We start from the raw sequence: 25,712 nt of genomic DNA on the forward strand, positions 1-25,712 counted from the left end.
TATATATATATATATATATATATATATAAGCTTATTATGACAGAGTCCCAAAATCCTGGCAGTAGCTCCCCCAAGGTCTCCAAGAAGATTTGTCCACTATGCAACTCTGGATTATGATATGCTAACCACTGGGCAAGACTGCTCCAACTGACCCACTGCTAGGTCCCAGCCTAAACTGTGGCTACCTGGAGAGTCAATGTTTTACGTTGATAAGGGTGAGGTGAGGCCGTTCTCTCATTTCTTTCTCCACAGAAACAGTCTCTCATCTTCTGTGCCTGGCCATTGGACCACCTGTGCTCATGATGCCACAAGACCACAGGAACCAGGGATAGCTGCCTAGGTTGATGGACTGACTAGTTGTAACTGTCATTTTTTTTTTTTAAAGGAAGAGAAGATTTAATGCCTGTTGTTAAAAACAACATTGCCCTGGATATGGTAAAAGACAGAACAGCTTTAATAAAGAGCACAAAAAATTCAAAACAAACATTTTGAAAAATTGCTATAAATGAACAGACACCTCTCTGAAAGTACTAATAAATCACATTGGAACTGAATATTTAAGAAACACTGTAGCAGATATAATGAAAATTTCTCAAAAATTTTGGCATCCAGATTGGTCTCTTCAGGAAGTAAATATCTAGCTTCTAGGAATGGGAACTTTATGTCAGGGTAAACAAAGCTCAAGATGGCCCAAGTGTGTAGGCCTAGAAGGACAAATAGAAAAATTAAAAACATATGTGGCTAGTGTAGCCATGAATTTAAGGGCATGTGACTTGTTGCAGCAATGGAAGGCACAGATTCCTCCAGTCTCAGAAAGAAAGTTTAAATAAAGAATAGATTTAAGAGCCATAAATATGAGGATTCAGTCAATGGGCTCTTTACAGCCTGGAATCGCATTGCCTTCTTTATTATCTAAGTCATAACTTTTGATAATAATTGATTTAAAAGATTGCTTTTTCATGATGCCTTTGCATGAGCACAATAGAGAAAGGTTTGCATTCTCTGTACCTGCTTAACACCCTCCATTTTCCTGATTTCTTCTATGTAACAAACACAGGGGGATGCCATGGACTGGCAGATTCCTCAGTGTGTTGAGTATTTAGTTGCTCCTGTACCAGCTGCTGAAGTACCTCTAATTTTTCTTTTGTCATATGCCATTCATTCACCCATAAGGCTTGTCAGTTAGCTGTTTTAAAGTAGGGCTGTTGATAAGTTTGAATGACCAACACCTGTTGTGTCCTCTTATTGGACAACCTGGAGAGTCTGTGACTCCTCTCAATTATATCTTGTAACAGTTTTCTCAGAAGAACTCTCTATTTTATAATTTCTTTCTGAGAAAATATGTCCCTGTTCCTACTAAAATGGATATTAGGATAGGGGCTTCTCTTCTCTTTCTCGAAGCTGCTTGAAGGCCCATAGTCACCTGCCTGCTATACTGAAAGACTGCCAGGAGCCTATCTAGACGGGGAGACCCCGCTTCCCAAGGAACAGCGAGACCAGCCTTCGGATGCAAGCCGCAAGAGGTTTATTTTGATACAGGGGTACCCGGGGCGACCAAGCCTATCGGAGGACTTGCGCGCCTCTCGGTTAGGGTGACGGGTTTTTATAGGGCTCGGGAGCAGGAGGCGCGGTTACAGAATTGAGAAGCAGTTACAGGGTTCTGATTGGGTGGTTTGAACAAAGCCGTAGTTAAGTCACGTACCCAGAACAGGGAAGGCGGGAAGGCAGATTGTGAGCAGGGTCACGTACCCACCCGGAACCGGAAGGCGGGAAAGAATGCAGCGGAGGTAGCTATCCCCTCAGGGAACTTACCGCTATACTGCGCCTACTCTACATAACAATCGCTGCTTATCTTTGGTCTTTCAATACCTTCATAATCATAATCTTGGGAACTATATGTTGAATTACATGAAATTCAGGCTTCTGTTTGTTAGTCAAGTATCTAATAGAAACACAAAGTGTGAGGCTCGAAATACAAGCAAACCAAGTTCCTCTAGGGGCAGCTATAAGTTTACTATCTGCCATTCCCAGGGAGTTAAAAGACTGTACTACATGGGTATTGGGTTTAGAACTAGTTCCTGAGTATGGGGAGATAGACAATGGGTATCTTTCTGCTGTAAGATAGGTATCATTTTCTTGCAAGTCCCCTAGGGTCAGGAAGAATCCCATGGACAAGAGCTGTGTCATTAAGAGGAACTGGCTTAAGGCTCTGGAAAGGTTTTGGGTCTATGGTAGCAATACCTATGCAATGGGGTTGTTTGGGATCCAAACAGTTCCTGCAGTCTTTAGTCATGTTAGCTCTGGTGTCATTGAGAAACTTAAAAGTCACCCTTACGGTATCTATTAGTGGAGACCCACGCAACAGTGTAGGTTCAGGTACTTCCAAAAGAGAGGCTTTTCAGAAAAGGGAAAAAAAAGTGGGCCTTGACAGGACCCAAGAGCTCATGGTCTCAAAATAAATTAACCCACAGTCTGTGGATGAAGCCTTTTTGGTAGAATATGTACCTAACATGCAGGAAAGTTAGATGCCCACCTTTATAATAAAAATGGGTGGGGTCAGATACTTGAAATTCCATAGCCTGCACCATGACAGAAAGCTGTCTTGAGCCTAACTTGGTTGTGCTTACTTTTAATCCCAGCACTCAGGGAGGCAGCAGCATGCAGACTTCTGTGAATTGGAGGCTGGCCGGGACCCCAAATAAAGTGCAGGACAGCCTGAGCTACACAGAGAAAATCTATCTCAAACGGGCAGGGAAAAGACACTAGCTTGTTTCTTTGTGTTGTTGTCTTGGAGATAGGGTCTCATTGAATAACACTGGCTGGCTATGCTGGGCTTTCTGGGTGTTTGTTTGTTTGTTTGTTTAGGTAGACTCTGGGTATGTGGCTGGACTGGCCTCTCACTGGCTCTTTAAACCTGATCTAGTCAAATATGCACTCCTTCTGTCTCAGCCTCACCACAGTGAATTAGTCTCAATTAAGACAGCCTTGTTTTCTGGGTGTGGTGGTACACACCTTTAATCCCACAGTTGAGGCCAGAGGAAGGTGAATCTCTGAGAGTTCAAGCCCATCCTGTAAGTAATGCCTGGGAAAGTGCTCCGGAAGCCAGGCCTACCAAGAAAGACAGTGTCTCAAAAACAAAAACAAACAAACAAACAAACAAAGATAAGGAAAAAGACAGAATGAGAATAAAGATATGTGTCTGGAGAGATAGGGCTGTACAGAGAAACCTTGCATCAAAAAAGGAAAAAGGAGGAGAGATGAGAGACAGAAAGAGAGCAAGAAAAGGACAGCCTTTTTTCTTTAAGTTTTTCATAAAACATTTCTAATATGTAGCTCTGGCAGCCCTGAAACTCACTCAGTAGACCAAGCAGGGTGGCCTTGAACTCACAGAGATCCACCTGCCTCTGCTGTACAGGGATATAAAGTGTAAATCACCATGCCCTACTTTCTCTTTTTGTTTCCCCCTTTGCTTAGTTTTGGTTTGGTTTGTTGAGACAGGTTCTCAATATACAGCTCTGGCTGGTCTGGAAATCATTTTGAAGTACAAAATGATCTCTAACAAAGACATGCACACACTTTTGCCTCCTGAGTGAGACTTCTTTTTGAAGTCTGATATGTAGCTGTGCCAGGTGAGTGTGCTCAGGATGCCCTAACTATTCAACAATTTGTTGTTTGAACTGTCTGCCCTCTAGCACTGACTGACCTGGAACTGACAGTCTAAACCAGGCTCATCTCAACCTCACAGAGATCTACCTGCCTCTGCCTCTTGAGTGCTGGGATTAAAGATGTGTGACATTCTGCCCAGCACTTCTGTCTTTTGAGGCAGGCTCTTCCTCAGTGCCAAGGCAGCTTATGAACTCAGTGTGTCCAGGCCCTGAATGTATCACTCTCCCAAGGAGCTGGGTGCAGGGTTTCAGGAATGGGTCCTTTTCTTTCTCCCTAGTCTCCGTTCATTCTGTCCTGAAGGTGATCTGATTCATCCAACCTGGACACACCAAAAATGCTAATTAGAATTCTCTAGACAGAGACTCAACCAATTCAGTGAAGAGGCTGCCTGTGGTTGGGGGTGGAGCTATAAAGGGGAGATGTGAGTGGAAGGGTGGATAAAAGCCTCAAGGAGCCAGAGAGGCACTTTCAATCTTCGAGTCACCTCCTGACCTGCTGGCATAGGAGACCTTTCAACAGTGCCTATCTGGTAAGTTCCTTGCCTACATCAGGGCACCCAGTCCATCTCTCCCAACCTAGCACTCCCCACTGAAGACTTTACACCATGTGTGATAGAAGAATTCTCATTTTTGTCTTATGTTGAGCAGATTGGAGAGTGATTTTGGAGCCAGGGGCAGCTTTGCCTTCATCTCAAATATATTTAATTATATATATTTGCTATATATATTTTATTAATTCACAGTCTTATTTTTGAGACAGAGTTAGGCTCTGTTGCCTACTTTGGCACTGTCCATGTGGCTCAAGATGGCTGAAATTTACAATGTTGCTTCTGTCTCTGGAATGTTACAAGTTACAAGCATGCCTCCCTAAGCTCTGCCTCACCCTCCTGAGTTTTGGTATTTCTGGCTAAGCTAACCAAATTCTAGGTTCTCTGTCTTTTTTACTGATTGTTCTTATTCATGTCTGAGATTGTTTTGCCTGCATTTGTGTGTTTGTACATATATTTACCTGGTGCTCTAGGAGGCCAGAAGAACATGGATCCCCTTGGACTGGACATATTAGTTTGGGCCACAATATGGGTGCTGTAAACCAAACCCAAGTCCTCTATCAAAACCATCTCTCTAGCCCCCATTTCTGGCTTCTTTTTTGTTTGTTGGTTTGTTTTGCTGTTTTAAAGCTGGGTCTCCTAGAGCCAAGGGCAACCTTGAACCTAATGTAGTCAAGATGACCTTGAGACAGATCCATCCTCCTGTCTCCAGTCCCTGAGGGCTGGTAAATGAGGTTTGAGACAAAGGGGCCTCTTTGTACAGTGCCAGGGCTGGAACACCCACCCACGGCTTCTTGCAAGCTAGGTAAGGACCCCATCCCAGCTGCATCTCCAGCATCTGTCTTTAGAAGTTTATTTCCCCTTAAGACGGAGGTTGAACACAGATTCATTAATAAAAATTGGTGAAAACTGTCTAATGGGAGGAGCTCAAAGTAAGTATCAAACTAACACTAGTATCCTTTTGTTGTTGTTTTGTTTATTTCTTTGATTTGTTTTTTAGACAGGGTTTCTCTGTGTAGCCTTGGCTGTTCTGGACTTACTTTGTATACCATTCTGGCCTTGAATTTACAGTGATCTGTCTGCCTCTTTGTCCCTGAGTGCTGGGATTAAAGGTGTGTGCCACCACAACTGGCTTCATTTGTTTATTTTAATAGGGTGTGGAACTTACCACGTGGTTCAGGCTGATCTTGAACTCGGGGAAATACCTGTAGGAATGCTCTGCTAAGTCTGGGTGATCTTTGGTTTAATTTATTTAATTGTTTGTGTTTTTCAAGACAGGGTTAATTTATATAACCCTGGCTGTCCAGGAACTTGCTCTGTAGACCAGGCTGGCCCTGAATTCACAGGTATCCAGAGGCCTCAGCTTCTGCAGTGCTACCACCACTGGGATGGTTTTTATTTTTATTTCATTTGTTTTCTGGATATAGGTTTTCAAGTAGCTCAGGCTGGTCTTGAAGTCCTTATTTTCTGGGTAACCCACCTGTCCCTGCCTAGTGTAGATGCTTGAGAAATCATTTATAAAGAGATTTGGTTTCTTCGTTGTCTAATCATTTTGTAATCTCTCTTTTAAAATGATGAGTTATTTATGGTTGTGAGCCTAGCCTTTAAGAGGTGAGCTGAGCAGTCTCTCCAGTCCTATTATTTATTTATTTGTTTGTTTGTTTATTTATTTAGTGAGTGAGTGCTCTGCACATGTACCTGCATACCAGAGGAAGGCATTAACTCACATTATGGATGGTTGTGAGCCACCATGTGGTTGCTGGGTATTGTACTCAGGGCCCCTGGAAAAGCAGGCAGTGCTTTTAAATGCTGAGTCATCTCTGCAGCCAAAAGATGGGGTCAGATCCCCTGATACTGGAGTTATTGTAATTGTTAAAGGCTGCCTGTCTCACATAACCACTCAATATTTATTTGTCCAAAATATTATTTATTACTATTTTTGAAAGTCTTTATTCCAGCTGCTGTGACCACACCCATGTGCTCCAGACACTAAGGTGTGGCCTGAGTAAGTGTCCACAGCACCAGGTTTTCGCATCAGACAGCTCTTGTGGGACTTCACAGAAGGAAGCAGTTCAACAGAGGCTGAGATGAGCAGTTAGATAGCTGAAGGGGGTTCTGCATTAACAGGTCCCTTTATCTTAGGCTAAGAAAGGTAAATTAGCTAGGACATCCTGACCTTAGGTTCGTAGAGCTGGGTAATTTTCCAGAGGATTCTCCATCAAGGAGATCTAATACTAGTTTAATCTGAAATGGCCTCAGCAGGAATACAAGATGGAGGAATCTTGGCACTCTCTTCCCCTGACACAAAATGGTGTGAGCTGCCTTGAAGGTTCTGGGAATCCCCCCAGGTCCTGTAGATGGCAGCCTCTAAATGGAAGAGTCATCTCTCTTCAGCCCTTGACACAAAGTAACATTTCCTTTTACCTGGCCCTCAAGAACAACTAGGTCACTCCTCTTTACTCTGGAAACTGAAGGTGGTAGGTTGAGAGTTGTGCCAGGAAGGATCCTGGAGAAGACAAAGTTGATAAGATCCTGTAAGAAATTAACATTAAAGACACAAACTGCATGGCAGCTCAGACTTGGTGGCTTGAGCTGAGGCATAAAGGTCTTCAGTTTCTAGCTAGCCTAGAATAAATCTATAGGGAGACCTTATATCTAAATAAGATGGAAGTCTGTATTGATTTATTTGGTCCCAGCACTATCCCCGAAAGGTAGACAGATCTCTATTAGTTAAAGACCAGCCTGTTCTACATAGCAACTGTCAGGCCGGACAATGCTTCAGAGTGAGACACTGTTTCAAAATGACAATAAAACTAAGAAAGCCAAAGTGGAAATGAAATAGAGTTAAAGCCAACACTAGTTTGATTTCTCATTTGTGTCTTCCCTACATTGCATGCAACATGCAAGTCCTTTTGGGGACAGATCAGCCTCTTTAGCAGTTGCTAACACTCGTGTGCACCTTTCACCATTGAGGTCTAAAAGCTTTTCTTACTTCAGTTCCGTTGTGGCACTTGTAGACAGTGTCCATATCTTCATTGAGAGATGATTCACCCTAAAATAATGAAGATCCACTTTCTACAGAGTACCCACTACCCAGTGGAGTAGAATTCAGGGCAGCAGGGTTTGCGGATGGGCAGAATAATGATTGGGAAACCACAGTTCACATGGATGACTGACAGTCCACCATGCTGTCTTGAGGGAGCTGTGGCTGTGAGACCAGCCACAGTGCTGGGAGCAGTTACATGCTGGATTGGCAAAAGCCAGAGAGCTTCCTGGGTGCAGCTGACAGGTGGGTGTATTTCTGGTTTAGGCAAAACCCCAGGGACTGTACCTCAAGACTGCTTATTGTTGCAGTATTGCCTGTCCATGCTTATCTCACACATCTCGTGTGGCAGAGACCCACCCTTATTACCTATTCCTTCACCCAGCTGGGCTGATTTCCTGCCAATTATATTAAAGGTACACCTTCATGGCGGAGAAATGTTTAAAAGAATTGATGATTTCATAATCCCTGATAATTATTTCATAGAATTTCTGACTTGATTCAAATAATTTAAGAACCCTCCTGCAATCACAGAAAAACTGGTATGATTTCTGTGAACCTCCATGTCAATTACACCAAGAAGGAAAACATTATTGAAACAAATCAAGGAAATTCATCCATTCTAGGTTTAGTCCAAGGATAAGGCCCAAATGTAAACCAGGGTAAGAAAGACCATATGAATTTAGAAACAAACAATAACTATACAAGACTATAACAACTATACAAGCTATAACAATAGCTATCCAAGACAGACACCTGTTTCTTAGAAAAACCTTGATATAATTTAAAAGCTCTTGCTTTACATGTGTGGTGGTCCAAGCCATTAACCCCAGCGCTCAGGGAAGCCAACAGTAGGCAGATAGCTGTGAGTTCAAGGCCAGCCTGGTCTACAAAGCAAGTCCAGCACATCCAAGGCTACACAGAGCAACCCTGTCTCAAAAAACAAAAACTAACAAAAAAATTTAATAAGTATGGTAGACAGAGCCAACCTGACAGTTAAGAGTTAAGGAAGGTCAGAGGTTATCTCTTCAACCAGTGGTCCCAAACATCCTGAAATCTTGACAGTTAAAGCACAGAGGGAAATGTTAGAAGAAGCAACCAGCTCCTAGCCCAGGTACTCCAAGAGCAAAAGTGTTTGGATCCTTTTTCTCTCTGATGCTGCTCTCCCACCTCCACCACCCTGAACCCTGTGATGTAAAAGCTCAATTTTTACAAATGGGAAAATCAGGTTTCTGCTGATTTCCCTGACTGAGAGCTGCTTTTTGTAAAGTGAGAAGGAAAGGTCTTCCTGAGGTTTGGTCTGGAAGGTTATCATCTTTTTGGATGTTTCCACAGGATCCCTCTACCTGAATCCCTCAGGATGAGCTGCCAGGCAGTACCGAAACTCCAGCAGCTGGCACTTCAGAAGTTGCTCAGTGATGAAGACTTGGCTGTCTCCACTCTGGAGAGCATGCCCAAGGAGCTCTTCCCACCGGTGTTCAAGGAGGCCTTCATTAAGAGACGCAGAAGGATCCTGAAGTCCATGGTAGCATCCTGGCCCTATCCCTGCCTCCCTGTTGGTGCCCTGATGAAGAGCTTCCGTGGTGATAACTTCCGTGCTGTGCTGGATGGAGTGGATTTGCTGAGTCAACAGAGGGTTCAGCCTAAGTGAGTGAGTCCGAGTTAATGTGGAAGGCAAGGCTGTGGGTGAAATTCCAAGAGAAAGTAATGGAGGGAAGCTGTGACATAGGATCAAGGAAGATTATGAATTGATTCTTCACCCATCTGAATATCCTTCCTGTTTGACCCACAGGAGGGGGAAACTTGAAGTGCTGGATTTGCAGGACGCCCACCATGACTTCTGGGAAGGAACAGCTGGAAAGAAGGATGGTGTTAGCTCTTCCCAGACCAAGCCAGGGGAGAAAGATCCCACAACGGGTGTGAATCATCCTTTGAAGGTGGTTACTGAATATACCTTCCAGTCTACCCGTCTCAATTCTTACAATGAATACTTCATGCGGTGGCTCAGGCAGAGACCACAAAGCTGGCTCCCTTTTTGATTTACTGGCTGCATTCATAGGAATGAAGGAGCACCGGAGATTGGAGAAGTTGCATCCCGTAGAATCTCTCCACATCTGGAGGTGCGTACAGGTGGTTATATGCCCCTGGCTTGGATGCTGGGTCTCCAGTCCTCCTAAAGAGCAGTCTGTGCTCCTAAGCCCCTAGGCATCAACAGCTCCTATTTTGTGACAAGTTCTCAACATGTGGCAAGGACTTACTTGGAAATCACTGTGTACACCACAGTGGCCATGAAATTGGTCAGCTTTTGCCTTTAAAGCATTGGAATTAAATGTTCGCATAGCCTCAATTGACTAATCATTTGTTCTTTGATTTTTTTTTTAAAGTTTTGGATTGTTTGCCCAGGCTAGACTCAAAAAAGTGGCAACACTGTTTCTCTCACTTGTGGTAAATGTGAACCACCCTTCTGGACCATATCACCCCCCTCTTTTTTTTTTTTTTTTTTTTTTTTTTTTTTTTGAATAAGGTCTTAATATGTAGCACTGGCTGTCCTGGAAATTTTATGCAGATCAACATTGCCTCTAACTCACAGAGATCCTCCTGCCTCTGCTTTCTAGACACTGGGATTACTGATGTGTGTGATCAAGTCAGGCTCAGATCTCAGTCATGTTTTCATTTCAATATTCAGTGTGCTGGGCTGGCCTTCTCTGAAACCACCTTCTGACAAGGAACCAGCCCCATTTTTCTCCTAGACACAGTTATTAAATTGCTTTGAGAACCTGATTTGAGTAGTCCAGCTGGCTTCCAATGGCTATTAGCCAATGATGACCTTACAGTTCTGACCCTCAGGCCTTAAAGTCTTGAATTCTGGGATAGCAGGTATGTCCTGGTTGATGCAGTGATGAAGAGATCCCAGAACCTGTGATTCTAGCCAGGCAAGCTCTATCCCAACTGGACTACATCTCCAGAAACCCTGCCTAACATTAATGGATGCAGGAGCCATCCTCCTGCCTCAACTTTCTCAGTAGCTAACACAACAGGCCACAGAGTATCCAACTTAGCTCTTTATTGTAGAACAGATATCCTAATTGTGACAATAGAGTTATATGGTCCTCTGAAGACATATTTAGGAGATTGTTGTGTGGATTTCTTATCCAGAACCCTAATCTAAGGCATGATCAGAATGATGTTGGTCACATGTGCATTGGCTCATAACAATAGTGCTGGCAAAAGGAAGACTGAGGCATGAGCATTACTGAGAGGTGAAGTATCACAGAGGTCCTAGCTACAAAGAATGATCATGTCTCAAAACGGAGGAACCAAGTTAGATCACAGCAGCCATGTTAATCCACTCACGGCTCCTTTAATTCCAGGTTCACATGGCTCCAACTCTCTTGGCCTCTGTGGTCAACTTCATTCCTGCAAACATGTCCACACACAGAAACACATACACACAAATTAAAAATAAATCTTTGGATACTTGTTAAATTTATTGAACCATCCTGGTTGGGAAAAGATAGCTCACAGGCTTGAATAAGAGTGAAGCGGAAAGAAGAAATAATTATGATTATTTCTGAAAACTCTTTTGAGCCACTGCTAAAACGAAATGTTAATTTATTCTAAAGTTCCCATTTTAGTCAATGAACATTAAATTCCTCAAGAGCAAAAGGAGAAGTCACTACTAGACAGCATGAGACTTAAGGGTCTAACTGAGCAAACCCAAATAAATGGCCACAATTACTCAAAATTGTGTCTGCTATATGTCCAGTAACTCAACAAGAATCCAGACTGCTTTGAACACCACACAATGAGTAGAATACAGCAAATCCAGCAACATATTAACTTGGTACTAAATAGTATTCATATAGTACAACCAAAAATCACAACTACACTAAAGGAATGTATACTTTGCAAAAAATAAGTGAAGCAGAGTGAGTGACCAGCACCATTCTTGCCCCTGCCAAGAGCACATAGTGAGCAATGGCTGCCTACAGAGCTTGTGTTGAGCATGATGAAAATCACACTTCACCTGAGGGGTGCCACACATCGAGTCCCCACAGACACTCCAATTCTTCTATGCTGATGACAGCCAGGCAGGTTTTGAATGGGAAGCAGAAAACCCTGAAAAAGTGGGGTAAATTAAGCCACCCCCACACAACTAGTAAATAAACATAAATGCAGTAAGATAAAATATGCTATCTAAGCAGTATTTTATTTTTGCTCAACAGTCTGGGCCTTTCCTGTGATTAAATATCCATAAATGGTTTTCATTTATGAAGCAATTTTGAAAGGTTGTTCATTTTATGTATAGATGCCCTTTGCCTGCATGTATGTTTGAGTGCCACCTATGTGCCTGATGCTTGCAGAAGCCAGAAGAGGGTGCTGGTTTCCCTCAGCTGTTCCCTGCTCTGCTCTGTCTTGTTCAGGTTTATGTTTTCAGAGCTGGATCTCCACATAGCACCTCACACCTGCCAGTCAATGACTCTTTGTCTGAGCTGCAGCTGGAGACCTGTCCTTCTTCCCTTCATTCAGTTACTGTCCACTTCACCCTGCTCCTATTACTATCAACTGGTGGAGAGGCAGGGACAGGCTCTTTCTACTGTGGCTACATCTGCTCCAAGCTCTACCTCATACTTAACTACAAAGACTCAACAACTGCCAAGGCCTCTGCAGCCCACCAGGATGACACCAGTTGGAGCCTCTGATCCACCTTTGACCCGATTCTCCCAGTGCTCAGATGTCCCTCCCTATACTTCACTATGGAACATTCTGTATTCCATAGTTATTGCCTACCAGAGGTGAAACTTCAATGTCAGCCACAAGTCTACTTGATCCTACAAAACCTAGAAGGTCTCTAGGTTGGGGATCTTCATCACCACCCCCACATGGAAGCAGAGGACAGGCTAGGCTGCCACCAGAACTTTCACAAGCTTTATCTCTCAGTGAAGGCCTCCATGGGCAGGTCCTCCAGAGCAGAGAAGGCCAAGGCTTTGTGTTTCAGCATCCTCTGTATGGCCTGCTCTTGAAGCATAAGTAGGGTCTGGAAGCTCATCCTGATAGGTGTTCAACGTGATGATCCTGGGAAGCATTTAGGACAGAATATCTCTTCAGAGTCTCTGAGCAATGCTCTCAACTCTTTGCAGGAAGCACCCGTCACCATCCAGGTGATGGTGGACACTTGTACTTAGCCCAGTACACAATCTATTTGGTGGTCTCAAAGGCAACACTGCCTATACTGACAGCATGTGGAATTTCTCCAGTCACTCATAGTCACCATTGTTCCACCCAGTTCCAACCTTTGCTATTCTGATTCTCATGCCTACTTGGAAGGTGAAGTCCAGAAAGCAGAAATGTGAGCCCCATTCTTTTACAGTAAAAGTATACTAACCACCTTTTAAGGACAATGAAAATGTGGTATATCCACCCTACCCACATCCTACTTTTAACATAGTGAACATGCCTGGAAAAGACTGAAGAGAGTTTACAAAATGGAGGTCATTGCTTTTTACTTCAAAGCTTTGAAGCCTGGAATGGGGAGACTTGCTGTGTAATGATAATTTGGAGAATATAGTGTGTGGAAGGGAGGATTCTGTCTTTCTGGTAACTTATTTCTTGTTGAGACAGGGACTATGAAGCCCAGGGCTGACCCTGTGGACCAGGCTCATCACAAACTTCTAGAAGGTCCTCAAACTCATCACAAGCTCCTAGAATTGTACAGCAGCCAATCTGATATCATCTTACTGCTCAGCCCACTTGTCTTCTTCAGATATTCTCTTTTCAAATGTTTCGTGGATTCCAGGCTTGTTGGCAGCAGCCTTGAATTCCAGCACTTTGGAGGCAGGTGCAGGAGGTTCTGATGTAGCCTAGTCTACATGCTCAGTCCCATTTGGGTAGAGCTTGGATACATATTGTACCTGAATTTCAAGAGAGCTCAAGATTGGCTTCTTTAGGTACAAGGAAAGGGGGAAATGAAGAGTTTAAATTAGATTGGGTGACTCCAGTTTTGAAATGAGGAGCCATCTTGACTGGGAGCTGAAGTCAGGTACCAGGAAATATCACAGAATGTGTACCTGGCAGAAAATAAAGTTAACTTTCGCAGTAACAGCCTCCAGAAAATATCACAGAATCAATACTTGATAGAAAATAGAGACAATCTGTCTGGCAATAATTATGAGAATCGGTTGTGCCCCCTGCTTGCTGTCATGGAAACCCCCTGCTTGCAGTCTTTCCCTTTAAAACCCCTGCTCACTCAGGGTTTAAGGTCCCACTTCTGCTGTGTCAATGAAACTTGGGTCCAGAGTTCAATTGCAAACAAACAGATAAAGTAGAAAGAAAAACTGATGTGTGAGATGTGAATGAGAAGTAGACTGTAAAATGTCTCTTGTCTTATCTTCTGAGAATTCATCCCATTTCCCCCACATGAGGTGGAAACTCAGAGTGGTCAACCCATGGATTATATATCATGATTTTCAGAGTACATAGGCTTTTTACCCATGAGGGCAGCTGCCTATAACATGTAATATAGAAGAATTTTATTTCAGAATATGGCTGTCCTGGCAAGAGATCACATCCAAAGACCTTCTACATCTGTGTGATCCAACTGGAATACAAACACACCTTTATTCCAGGAGACAGAGGCAAGCAGAAACCCTGCATAATATTAACTGGCCCAAGCCTTCCTTCTCCGTCATCCTTCTGAGTAGCTAACACAGCAGGCCAGAGAGCAGACAACTTGGTTCTTTATTCCAGAACAGATTCCACATTTAGGTAAAGGTACTTGTCCCAGGATGTACTGGTTAGTTTTGTGACACCTTCACAAAGGTGAGAGGAGAAGGAACCTCAATTGAGAAAATGACTTAATAAGATCCACCTGTAAGGCATTTTTGGAGGGGTGGATGGGAGGCCCAAGCCAGTTGGTGGGGCCCTCTCTGGGCTGCTGGTCCTATGTTCTTTAAGAAGGCAGGCTAAGACAGCCATAGGAGAGCAAGCCAGTGGGCAGCATCCCTCAGTGTCCTCTGCATCAGCTCCTAATTCAAGGTTCCAGACCTTTTGAGTTTCTGTCCAGGCTTCCTTTAATGATTGACTATAGCATGGAAATGCAAGCCAAACAAATCCTTTCCTCACAGCTTGTTTTTGGTCATAATGTTTCATTGCAGCAACAGAAATCATGAGACAAAGTCCTTTGATGTTTTTGTGCATGTCTATTGTCAGAAAAAGTAACCCCAAACTGACTCACACTGAAACTCATGTGGGTTACATAGGAGTAAAACTCAACCAATTGCATTGCCTCAGAACTGCTTTCTTGAGACAGGGTTTCTCTGAGTAGCCTTGGATGTTATGGAACTCTTTGTAGACCAGGCTGGTATGGAACTCAGAAAAATATCCCTAGGACACCCAAGTGCTGGTATTATAAGTGTGGGGTACCACAACCTGCCATATCTTTCTTTCTGTGACCTGACAAGCTCTACCTTTGATCGAATCTTTTTTGAGATGAGAGACTAGAGCTGGGTCCCCAAGTGATATGGATATGGTGACCTAAGCCAGGTGTATATTTGATGTTTCTTACTGGTTGCCTGTAACAAGAGTCATGCTGGAGGTGAAAAGCATGGTTTGATCCCTAGGACTACAAAGGAATCGCAGAGCCTTGGTGGTAACCTGAAAGCCATCTGAGATCCACATCAATCCTTCATGATGGTAAACTACATGATGGCTGTAAACTTGTACCCAGGCTGGCCTGGCACTTGTCATGTAGCTATTGAAAGCCTTGAAAACCTGATGGTCCTGACTCCACCTCCCATACTGGAATATAGGCTTTCTGCACCATAGCAATGTGGACTGCTAGAGGTGTGTTGAGAGGCTGGAGATGGATGCCAGTGTCTTCAGCACACTAGACGAGCTTGCATCAGGGAGATATATCATCATTGATCCCTTTTTTCGGGGACATAGTTTCACTCTGTAAGTCTGACTAACCTGTAACTCACTATATAATCCAGGCTGGTTTGGTGAGCCTTTGAGTGTGAGGAGGGCAGGGTAGGGATGGATGGGTGTGAACACTTGCATGAATAAGTGCATTGCACATGCTTGCAGTTGTGGATTGTGTTTGTGTGTTTGTGTGTGTGTGTGTGAGTGTGGTATTTGAGACAGAGTTTCTCTGTGTAGTTCTGGATGTCCTCAAATTCACTGTGTAAACATGGCTGGCATTGAACTCTGGATCCTCCTGCTCCTATTTCCCAGGTCTAAGATTAAATGTGTGTGCCACCCCATCAGGCTTCCAGATTGGTTTTGAACTTATTGTAAACCCCTGACTCAGCATGTTTGGGGGTATTCACCAGAGCAGGGTACTTGTACTTGGGATTAATCCAATAGGAAGGCCTTATGATCCAATGAATACTACAGTGGATCTTCTGGATCCCAGGGTTGCACAGAGTCTTTCTTAGGGTGATTTTGAAGCACAAAAATAAATTTCTGAGGTGGTGTACATTAGGTAACAAGAACAGTTAGCTAGCTAAGGAACTACAGCAGACAAGAAACTAGGTTAAGTACATTTAGAGGTTTAGGATTTTGATCCATGTTGCCTCTGTTGTAGGTTTGGCAGCTGGTGTTGTTGAAGTGCTGAACTTTAGAATCTGAATTGTCCTTCCATCATGGACTCAGTTGTACTAAGTTCTGGTGTCAGGGACCATGCAGGAGGAATAGTAAGACAGCTCTAGAACTCACGGAATGTGGCCCATCTGTTAGCACAACCACAATGTCTTTGTTTCGTAGCAGAAACTAATCCGTGTGGCAGAGCCTCAGGGACTCCCTGTCCTAAGGACTTCATGCTGTTCTGGAACATAGCTCTGCTTGTTGCCCTTATGGTCACCACATCCCTCATAACATATGAGTTGCATGAAAACTTATGGGGTTCTTCCATCCGCTCACTAGGCAGTATCAGTGGCACATACAATAATAATGCTTGATCTTTCTTACTCAGGCATCATTAAAAACATATACAAATATATCATGCAAGAAATAATAAAGTTTTCTGGAGTTTGTTCTTTGTGGTTTGTTCCATCTACCAAATGTATATATGTGTATTCGTGTATATGTACAGTAGCTGGAGAAGTTGGCATCTTTTTCCATCAGCAAAGATGTGTGTATGTATCTGTATAAGGTTGGGTTGGTACTATGAGTCTGTCACCCATGTGTGAATTTGTATGTATGTACACATGAATGTACGTATAACTTTTTGTATGTATATATGTACATATGTGCGTGTGTAGGTATGTATCTGTGTAATGTAAGAGAAGCTTGAGAAACATTTTTTGCATCTTACCTGTTGGATTCGATCTTACATTAGCAAGTGTAAATGTGTGTGTGTCTATAAGTGCTCTTTTTCTCTCCTTTCCTTTCCTTTTTAGATGCCTGCCACCATCAGTGGAAGCCCCCACTAAGAGCCAACAGCCTTAGGCACACCTTAATTATTAAAAGAACTTGAGACCTTAGAGCTCTTTGTTGAAGTCTTATTTTCCTCTCTTGTAATGATTCATGCACATGCTTTGTCACTTAGGCTTCTAGTAATTTGCATTTTCACTACTATTTTTATACTGTGTTCTGGAAACTTTCAAATAGAGAAATATAATACAGAGTAATGGCTTCCTTTGACTCTCAGTCAGCAAACTGCACTTTTCTGAAAGGAAACTGAGGAGTAGAAAGGGAGGGAGAAGGCCTGGGGGAATGGAGGTAGGAAGGAGAAGGAAGGAGGAGAAATTGGGATTAGGATGTAATATATGGGAGAATAAATTAATTAAAATAGAAGAAAGAGAGACAGAGAGAGGAAGAAGAGGAGGACAAGGAAGAGAAGAAAAGGAAATGAGAAAGAAAACAAATAAGCAATCAAGCTGGGGACTACAGGCCAAGTGAGTCAGTTAGCAGCATTTCACCCTAGTCTCTGCCTTAGGTCCTACATCTGTATAAACACATTGAATTCCTTCATTAACCAATTCCTTGATGATGAATGGTAATATGGATGTCAAATGAACTCTGTCTTGTCCCACCACCCCTAAAGAAAAGAAGATGCCTTGGGTCGCTGTGGTCTTTACTTTATAATAGCCAATCCCTGTGAGTGTTGATGGAACTGTAAGTCTAACAATTCCCACCACCTTTTTCTAGCATGGGTTCATGATCAGAGGTTTGGAATGCAACTATGCTCATAGTCACATAATTTCCAAGGATGGTTCAGTCCAGAGGGTGATTTTTAAGAGCCCTTCACAATTAGTAGATTGACACATAGGATGCTGTAAGCAAACAATAACCTTAACTTTATATCAATATACAAAAGATATATGCTAATGTAACTAATTATCACCTTAATAGCATATAAATATACAAATACCTATAAGAGTAGATTGAATAATCTACCCCTTTTTCCTATTGATCTTATATTATTTCTATATGCCCCCATTTGTCTAAATAAAAAGGAAAGATTTCAACTCTAATACAGTAAAACTATTTATAAAAGTGAAGCAATTTTTGCTAAGCTTTCCACAATGTGTGGCTTAGTGTGTTTGTAAGAATTTTACAAGAGACATATGCTGGGGCCCTGCCAGTCTTGATTTGTACAGGTATTCCCATAATAGCCATAACTTGTATTAAATATGAAATTACAGAATTGGCTTTCTCAGAACTTAAAGCAGTTGACAATTGAAATCCTGAAAAAGTATCTGTGGTATGGTGCACACATTTTATTTTTCCAAATTCTGCAAAATGAGAACCATCCATTTGCCAAATTTCACATCTTTGGGTCCCTTTTGAGTTAGTTTCTGCAGGTAATGGAGTTTGGTTATACAAAGAACAAGTAGGACATTGCCTTATCTTTTTCTTAGCTTGTTGCCAAATGGTAGACTCTTTCTTCAAACCTTTGCTGTTGGGCTAGAAATGGCTTAGCAGTTAAGAGCACTGTTCCTCCAGAGTCCTGAGTTCAGCAACCACATGGTGGCTCACAACCTTCTATTCTGAGATCTGATGACCTCTTCTGACATGCAGGCATATAGAGCACTCATATACATTAAAAATATTAATAATAAAAATAAAAAGACCACAATAAAACTCTTTGCTGTTAACAACAAAAGGTTTCTTATGAAATTCTCAAGCTTCTGGCATATTATCTGTTAACAGCTGACCAATTTCATCATTACCTTGTGCTAGAAACTGTGGTAGACCCATATGAGATAGGATTATGTTACATATGCTGGTTGACTTCTATTTCTAATTATTTGTTGTAGCAGAACAAATACTGAAGTAAACTCTGAATCATCTGGAATAAGTTCAGCAATTACAATATGTAAAACAGCTCTTTCTGCATATTGCCAGTCAGTAACTATCTTAAGGCATTCATGAAAATCACATACTACTCTAAGAATGGCATACAACTCTGAGAGTTGAACTAAATCATAAGGGCTCTGAGCCACTTTACTTATTTTTCCTAACTTATAACTGACCTTTTCTTATTTATTTGCATCAATATAAAATATAGGTGTTCCAGAAAATACGAGGGAGAATCCAGTTAGTTCTTTTTATAAATTGAAGTATCTTGCTCTAGGGATATTTGTTGTTAATCTCTCCCCTAAAAAAATTCCTGCAAGCTCTTGGCCACTGTTCATTTTCTGCCAATGATGACGCGATTCCAGCATTAGTAAAGGGTACTACAAATTCTGCTGGGTCTATTCCTTCTCATTGACTAAGACTAATTATAAAATTATAGTTTAATACTCCCACTCTTCCTTTCAGAATCAATTCAGAAATATTTTCTACCTAGGTTTATAATTTTACATTTTAATATTTTTCTCAGAATCATTCTGTAATTTATAGATTGTTTCTGAGATTGGAGGACTGTTAATCTGTGTTTTCCAATGTTGCAAAAAATCATGTACCCATAAATTCATGGCTACATTAGCCAAATATGTTTTCAATTTTCCTATTTGTCTCTTTGTCCCTATGCACTCAACCAGTCTTGAGCTTTGTTTTATCTGAGTAAAGCTCTAATCCCTAGAATCTAGATATTTACTTCCTGAAGAGGAGAATCTGGATACCAAGATTGTGGTGAACTTATTTTTCTATCAGCTTAGGTGTTTACTAAACCTTCAATTCCTTTGCTATTGATTAGTATTTTCATCTTAAGTCTCTGATGATTTACAGCAGTTTGACAAAATATTTGTTTTGTGGTGTCTTTGAATTCTTTGTAGTATTTATTGGAGCTTTACTGTCTTTTACTATATACAGAACAATCTTGTTTTTAACAACAGGGATTAAACCTTTTAATTTTCCTGTGAATGAGTTACTCTGACAAGAAATCAAATTTAATGCTTGGGTCTACAGGAAGCTCCCTTGGGTTGTTTCCAACCTCAAAAGGTTACCTTTCTTATCTCTTATTCATTTACATTCATTAATCCAGTGCCTGACTTGGCAAAACATCTGTATACTCCAGAAATCTGAGGATTTTTTTTCTATAAAAATCATTGTTTTTAGAATCTCCTTACATACAACCCTTGTTCAAATGTCTTTTCTTACCACAATTAAAATATCTGCCATTTTGATTTTTCCTGAAGCTTTTATAAATTACTTCTCCTATCAGATTAGCATCATAAACATGAGATACATAATCACTCTTTTGCATTCTGAATTAACAGTTTAAAAAGCCAAATATTCAATTAGTATCTTCTGAAAGTATGAGGTTATTCTTTGGAAAAAAAAAAAAAAAGAAAAAAGTGAAGGCTTCTTTTGGACCTTGTATAATTTTAGTAAATAAGTCAGACCTCTTTCCTGATTCTTCAACCTTATCCAAGCATTTAAAACTCCAAGATGTCATAGTGCCCTGGTGGATCATCCGAATCAAACTTCCTTTGTAAATCAGTATATTGACCTTCATCTAGCAAGTGATTCTTGAAAATATCAATACCTCTGACCTGGTTTTTGTTGTCGTGTGTCCTTTACTTCCTCTTCCCACCATGACTGAGGACCAGCTTGTAATATTGGTGGTGCCATATCTTTCCAGTTTGGGGATAATCCTGTTCTGAGTTGCCCATGAGTTTGGAATCTACTGCACATAGGATGAATGCATATCATAGGAGACAACTGCGCTCTTGAATCTCCTTAAACCTAATGTCTATAGGATTCAATTAACATCATTATAACCATGGAGGTGCCTATCGTCTCCTTGTAGGTCATGTATAATATCTGGATAAACTAAGATTGGTTTTCTAAAAATCTTAGGCTGCTCCTTTCAGTTTCATTATGATTGGTTTAAAATCCAACATATAATGGCTCTTGTTTAAAATCCTCAGTCTGTGCCTGATAATTTTCCTTATTACCACTTATATGTATTCCTAAGGCATTTCTAAATGTCTCTGTCTGTGTCTGAATAATTTTTATCTTCATTTATAAAACCCTCTAATTTTCCTTCTAAGGCTTGTATCTTATCAATCCACTTTTTCTTTGATCAAATAGAGAAAGTCATGATGGCTATTAAGAACGAAGTATAAAATACCAAATTGATAATTATAATTGGTATTAGGATAATTTTAGCTAAAACATTTTGCTTTTCTTTTTCTGCTTCTTTTTTCAAGCCATCTAGAGTAGCATTATAGAGCCTTCTAAAGCCTTCTATTGTGGTATTTTCCATCCTTAACTATCTTCTTGAGTACTTCCCAAATGACTTACCCAATCTAATGGGTTCCTAGTTTTTCTCTAGTGGGAATAATCTATATGTAGGGTTGTGCCACTCCTTGGAGCTCCAAGATGTTGATTGATAAACTGAATTCCATCTGTTATATTTTACTAAGGAAGACTCAGGAGCCAGATAATGGGGTGAAACCTTCCTAGCTCAGAGAGGCAGAGAAAGCACCAAACTGACCTTTCTACTCAGCTCACAGCCCAGAGAAGAAGCCAAAAGCTGAATTCCAAAATTCCATCTTCTTTTCCTTGTTGTCTTAAACACCTGTCAATCCAAGTCTCTCCTTTTTACTCATTCACTGTCAGACTCTTGCTCTGCCACTTGAACTAGGGTTAACTTTATTTATCTCTTGTTTACAGAAAGCTCTTGAAATAAAGGTGTGTGCTAGCCTGAGCCACACCACAACCATCTGTTTACAATAATCAGAAAGTTCTGGGGTTAAAGGTGTTATACAGGGGCTGAACCACTTTACAACAAGAAACAGGATTTTTGCTGTTCTCGGTCTTGGGGTTCACAATAGAATCAAATATCCTGTAACACCAAACTGCATCAAAAGCCACCTGTTCTGGAACCCCTTGATGAAGGTCCTCTACTTGACTTTGATTTCTCAGCATCCAGAAGCAACCTTTTCCTTCTTACTGCCAACACTGACAAAGTATGGTCTTCATGTCATAGACACAATGATGTCTGCATTCAAGGCAGATGGTTGTAGCAAAGGCGATTTTCTTGGGCTGCCTTTGGGCCATGACTGTGTCTAGAAGCTCAGGACACAGTTGTGCAAATCTGTCCACGAGGATATTACGCAGGTGATCATAGCACTCTTGGGGGGCAGGGTACAGTTCTACAGCCAGCTGGTTTAGAGTGGCCATGCATTGCAGAAGGCCCTTTAGTGCAGACCTGGAGAAGGGATTGTCACAGAAATTGACCCTGGTGAGCTGGGAGCACTGGCTCAGGGCAGGCAGGAGGACACTGAGGTGGGAGTCCTCCAAGCTGCAGTGCTCTAACTCCAGGGTTTGTAGAGTGTCTGCCACATTCTCTAGGAGGACTCGGAGACCTGTGGGAAGTGAGGCGAATAACAGTATACCACTGAGGTCAAGTTGTTTCAGTTGATAGAGTTTCGGACACCTGGACAAGTGCTTCAAGTGTGACTGTGAGAGAGGGCATTGAGTGATAGACAAGGATTCCAATGGGGTCTTCAGACACCTAGGTAAAAAGCAAGAAATAAGTTATTGTGTTGGAGGACATTAGTAAGGTTGACACTGAGACAGTGCAAAAATATGCAAAAGCAATTTATGCTTATGCTGAAGGTCAACATTTAGGGTACAGCCTGCTGGTGCTTGCTATTATCATTGTCTCCTGCGTTATTGAGCTCTCAGCTGGATGGTTTCAGGACACAGATCCACATCTCCCCATCCTTACTCTTTCAAACAGAGAACTAAAGTTTGCCACATCATGGAAAAAGGGCATAATCAGAAAGGACCATCACAGAATGTCTCTGCCAACATCTTGCCATGTGTCCAAGAGGGTTCATCTCTACAACAACTATCTAGGACAACCTCTATTCCCGATTTCAGTGCTATTCCATTGGAAGTGATGAAATACACCCCAGCAACACCCAATTTCCACCCACAAAGTTCCAACCTGTGTTTGAATCATGCATCCCTTCAGGGGAACAAAAGACTGACAGAGAAGTCAATAGAGGAACAAACTGGTTCCTGTTCAGACAGCTTTGTACTGAGCTCCCTCTGCACTTGTGCAGTTGTGGCTCCTCCCCAGCTCAGGGCTTTCTGCTCTGTTCTGTTCCCTTGCATTAAATTTTTGGAGCACCCAAAAATCACTCACTGCCTCTTAACCACTGATGCAACTCACATACCTGGAACACAGCTCTCTACAAATCTCCTATCTAGCTCAAACTCAGTTAAATGAAAGGGGAACTCAAGAGAGCTCAGTTAAGAAAATAACAATCTACACTTTGATAGTTTTATGAGTCTGTCACTGTAAAATCCAATGTGGCTGGCAAACTTCAGGTGCTCACTAATGCTCAAAGTCAAGGAAAGGGTTTGCTGACATGGCAGAAACATCTCCCCATCATGCCTTACCTGCACAACTGTTTCATGTTGTCAGAGGAAAAGTAGACACCATTCAGGTAGAGATGCTGGAGACAGTTGAGTTTGGAGAACTGAGTAAGGAACTTGTAAAGACACTTGTCTAAAGCTTCCCTGTCCATAACCAAGTCATTGAGACTTAAATGGAATTTTCGGAGATTTCTCATCTGGCCGAGGAAAGGTGCAAAATGACCTAAGAAGGACAGGACCTTTCTGGTAAACAGTTCCAATTCTTCGATGTAGTGTGGTCGAAAAATGTCTAGAACCTCCCTGATGGTCTCCACAGGGAAGTCAGAGATCTCTATCTTCACACAGCAAAGCTGCACAGTGCCCTTTCTCTGCTGGGCCCACTGCAACAAGCATGTTTGGTGTTCTTGCAGATGGAAGCAGAGGCTCAGGTCAGTGACCACCTTCAAAGGCTGCCACAGGGCATATGTATGAAGGGACTTTACTAGTTGCTTCTCTCTTCCAGAATCTTCGGAGTGGACTCCCTTGGTTATTCCAGTCCACACATCCCAGAAATCCTGGTGCACATTCCTTAAGTCCAGCACTTGAATCTTCCACCTTTTTTGAGGAGAAAAGGTGAAATTTCATAATGGAAACCAGGAACCTACCTGGAGGCAGCTTATATCCCACTATTCTAATGTCAGCTCCGTCATAGCACCTCACACCTGCCAGGCAAGAATGCTTTCCCTGAGCTACATCAGGAGACCTACCCTGCTTCCCTCCACTCAGCTGGTGTGACTCGCCTCTTCCACATCTATGACAGACAGGAAAAGGCTCATCCTACTAGGGCCTCATCTTCTCTGAGATGTCCTACATTCCTGACAGTCATTTATCACAGTTCTCAATCTGAACACTAGTTCCACAGACCTCCAATTCCATGATATCAGAAGCCTCCATCCACTTTGACCCCATTCTCCCTGACCACACCGGTGTCTTACCACTAGCCCAGTGATTCCACTTCTAGCCTCCTTGTGCCTTGCTTACCTGGGACGGGCCTTCTGGGTCAGCAGCATGTCTATGCCATCCAGCACAGCTTGCAAGGTCTCCACTTCAAGGGTCTTCATCAGTACTCCCACAGAGAGGCAGGGAAAGGGCCATGCTGCCACCATTGCCTTCAATATCTTTGTGTGTCTGCCTTTGAAGGCCTCCTCGAACAGTGGTGGGAAGAGCATAATGGGTATACAGTCCAGAGAAGAGATGGCCAAGGCTTCATTCCTCAGCAGCCCCTGCATGGCCAGCTCCTGGAGTGTGGGAGGGTTGTAGATGCTCATCCTGATAGATATTCAGTCAGAAGGGACCTGTGAAGCATTTAGGAGACATAGTTTCAGCCTAAGTTCTGAAAATTCCTATTTCTCCCACATCACAGGAACCCAAGGGCTAGATTCCATGCTCTGGCAATAATGGAGAACTCTTACTGCCCAGTTATCCAATCTGGTGGTCTGTAAGCCATACTTCCATCACTCTCAGCATCTGAATTCTCTCATTACTGCCCACACAGAAACACAATAACTATTGTCCCACCAGGTACCCACCCCTGCTCCTCTGAATCTCATGCCTAGTCAGAGCAATGGTTATGCAGGAGCATGCAATCAGAGCAGACTGCTGTTACAGGAAAAAGCACTGAATAAATTTCTAGGACCTCAAGGACATATAGTGCTAATGTCACAGGGCCAACTCATACTTACTGTACTTTTAAGAGACTGATCCCTTTTGGGAAGGACTGAGGGAAATCGATGAGAAGCCTGTCTGCATGCACTATTTCTCATCCTGTTAGAGACTAGTGAGGTCTTACAGGGCTACATCATATTATTTTGAGGAACTGTGGTAAATGTTCTCTAATTTGTGGCCACCTGGCTAAACTGTCATACCATGTCAGAAATGCAAAATCAAATTGAGAGATGTAACTATCACAAAAGCAACTGGAAAGCCATGCTTCTGAATGACAGCATGTGCAAAATGTGAGTATTGGATGAGAAGCCAAGTGGACAGAGGCTACAAGGAGATGAATTGGGTGCAGAAGAAGAAAAGAAATGAGAAAAAATCATCCACATTCTTTGTTTTGTTTACAATTTTAAATAAGGAATTGTCTGCAAAGGAGTCTTGAGTGGTATTGGTTACCTTTCCAAACCTGAATGAAACTCATTATTGTAGCCCATGCTTGTGCCTACTCACTTTGTTCCAGCTTTGAAAGGAACATTGGGATGTTCCCCCCCACTATGCCTGACTACTGTAGTCTGCTTTAAAACACTGCATTGATGGCACACAACGTTGTAGAAACCCATAATCCCAGCTCTTTGGAGCAAGAATCAGAAGGAATCCAGGTCAGCCTAACCTGTGTAGTATATTTCAGGCTAGTCCAGGTTAGGGAAAATGAAGAGAAATAAGATTTTAAATGTCAGCCTGATGCAGTGGGATATGCAGGTAAGCCCAGTCCTGGGGGAGGCAGAGGAAGGTAGATCTCTGTGATTTGGAGGCCAGCTTTGTCTGCAAAGTTAGTTCAGGATAGCCAAGGCTACACCGAGAAACCTGTGTCTTAATAAACAAAACAGCAACAACAAAACAAAAACAAAACAGTGTTTTAACTGCCTTCATTGAAGTTGTTCCATAGTGGGGTTTTTCCCACCACACAAGTGTTCT

General features: G+C 42.2%; 1 protein-coding gene across 1 annotated transcript; it reads right to left on the minus strand.

The window, feature by feature from the left end:
• Positions 1 to 21,599: 21,599 nt before the first annotated feature.
• On the minus strand, positions 21,600 to 24,346 carry LOC132646756 (PRAME family member 12-like). Its single transcript, XM_060365246.1, has 3 exons — positions 24,060 to 24,346; positions 23,064 to 23,633; positions 21,600 to 22,167 (listed from the first exon to the last, which is right to left on the minus strand). Exons 1-3 carry the CDS (start codon positions 24,344 to 24,346, stop codon positions 21,600 to 21,602), a joined length of 1,425 nt encoding a protein of 474 aa, XP_060221229.1.
• Positions 24,347 to 25,712: the final 1,366 nt, after the last annotated feature.

Source organism: Meriones unguiculatus, chromosome 12 (assembly GCF_030254825.1).
Source record: "Meriones unguiculatus strain TT.TT164.6M chromosome 12, Bangor_MerUng_6.1, whole genome shotgun sequence".
Taxonomy (NCBI): domain Eukaryota; kingdom Metazoa; phylum Chordata; class Mammalia; order Rodentia; family Muridae; genus Meriones; species Meriones unguiculatus.

What these genes read in the sequence shown, in the direction of transcription:
- LOC132646756 (XM_060365246.1), bottom strand. Translation starts at nt 24,346, where the DNA reads ATGAGCATCTACAACCCTCCCACACTCCAGGAGCTGGCCATGCAGGGG. An exon ending in ACCCAGAAGGCCCGTCCCAG is followed by an intron (nt 23,634 to 24,059) that starts GTAAGCAAGGCA and finishes TCCTCAAAAAAG; the next exon opens with GTGGAAGATTCAAGTGCTGG. An exon ending in AACATGAAACAGTTGTGCAG is followed by an intron (nt 22,168 to 23,063) that starts GTAAGGCATGAT and finishes CTTTTTACCTAG; the next exon opens with GTGTCTGAAGACCCCATTGG.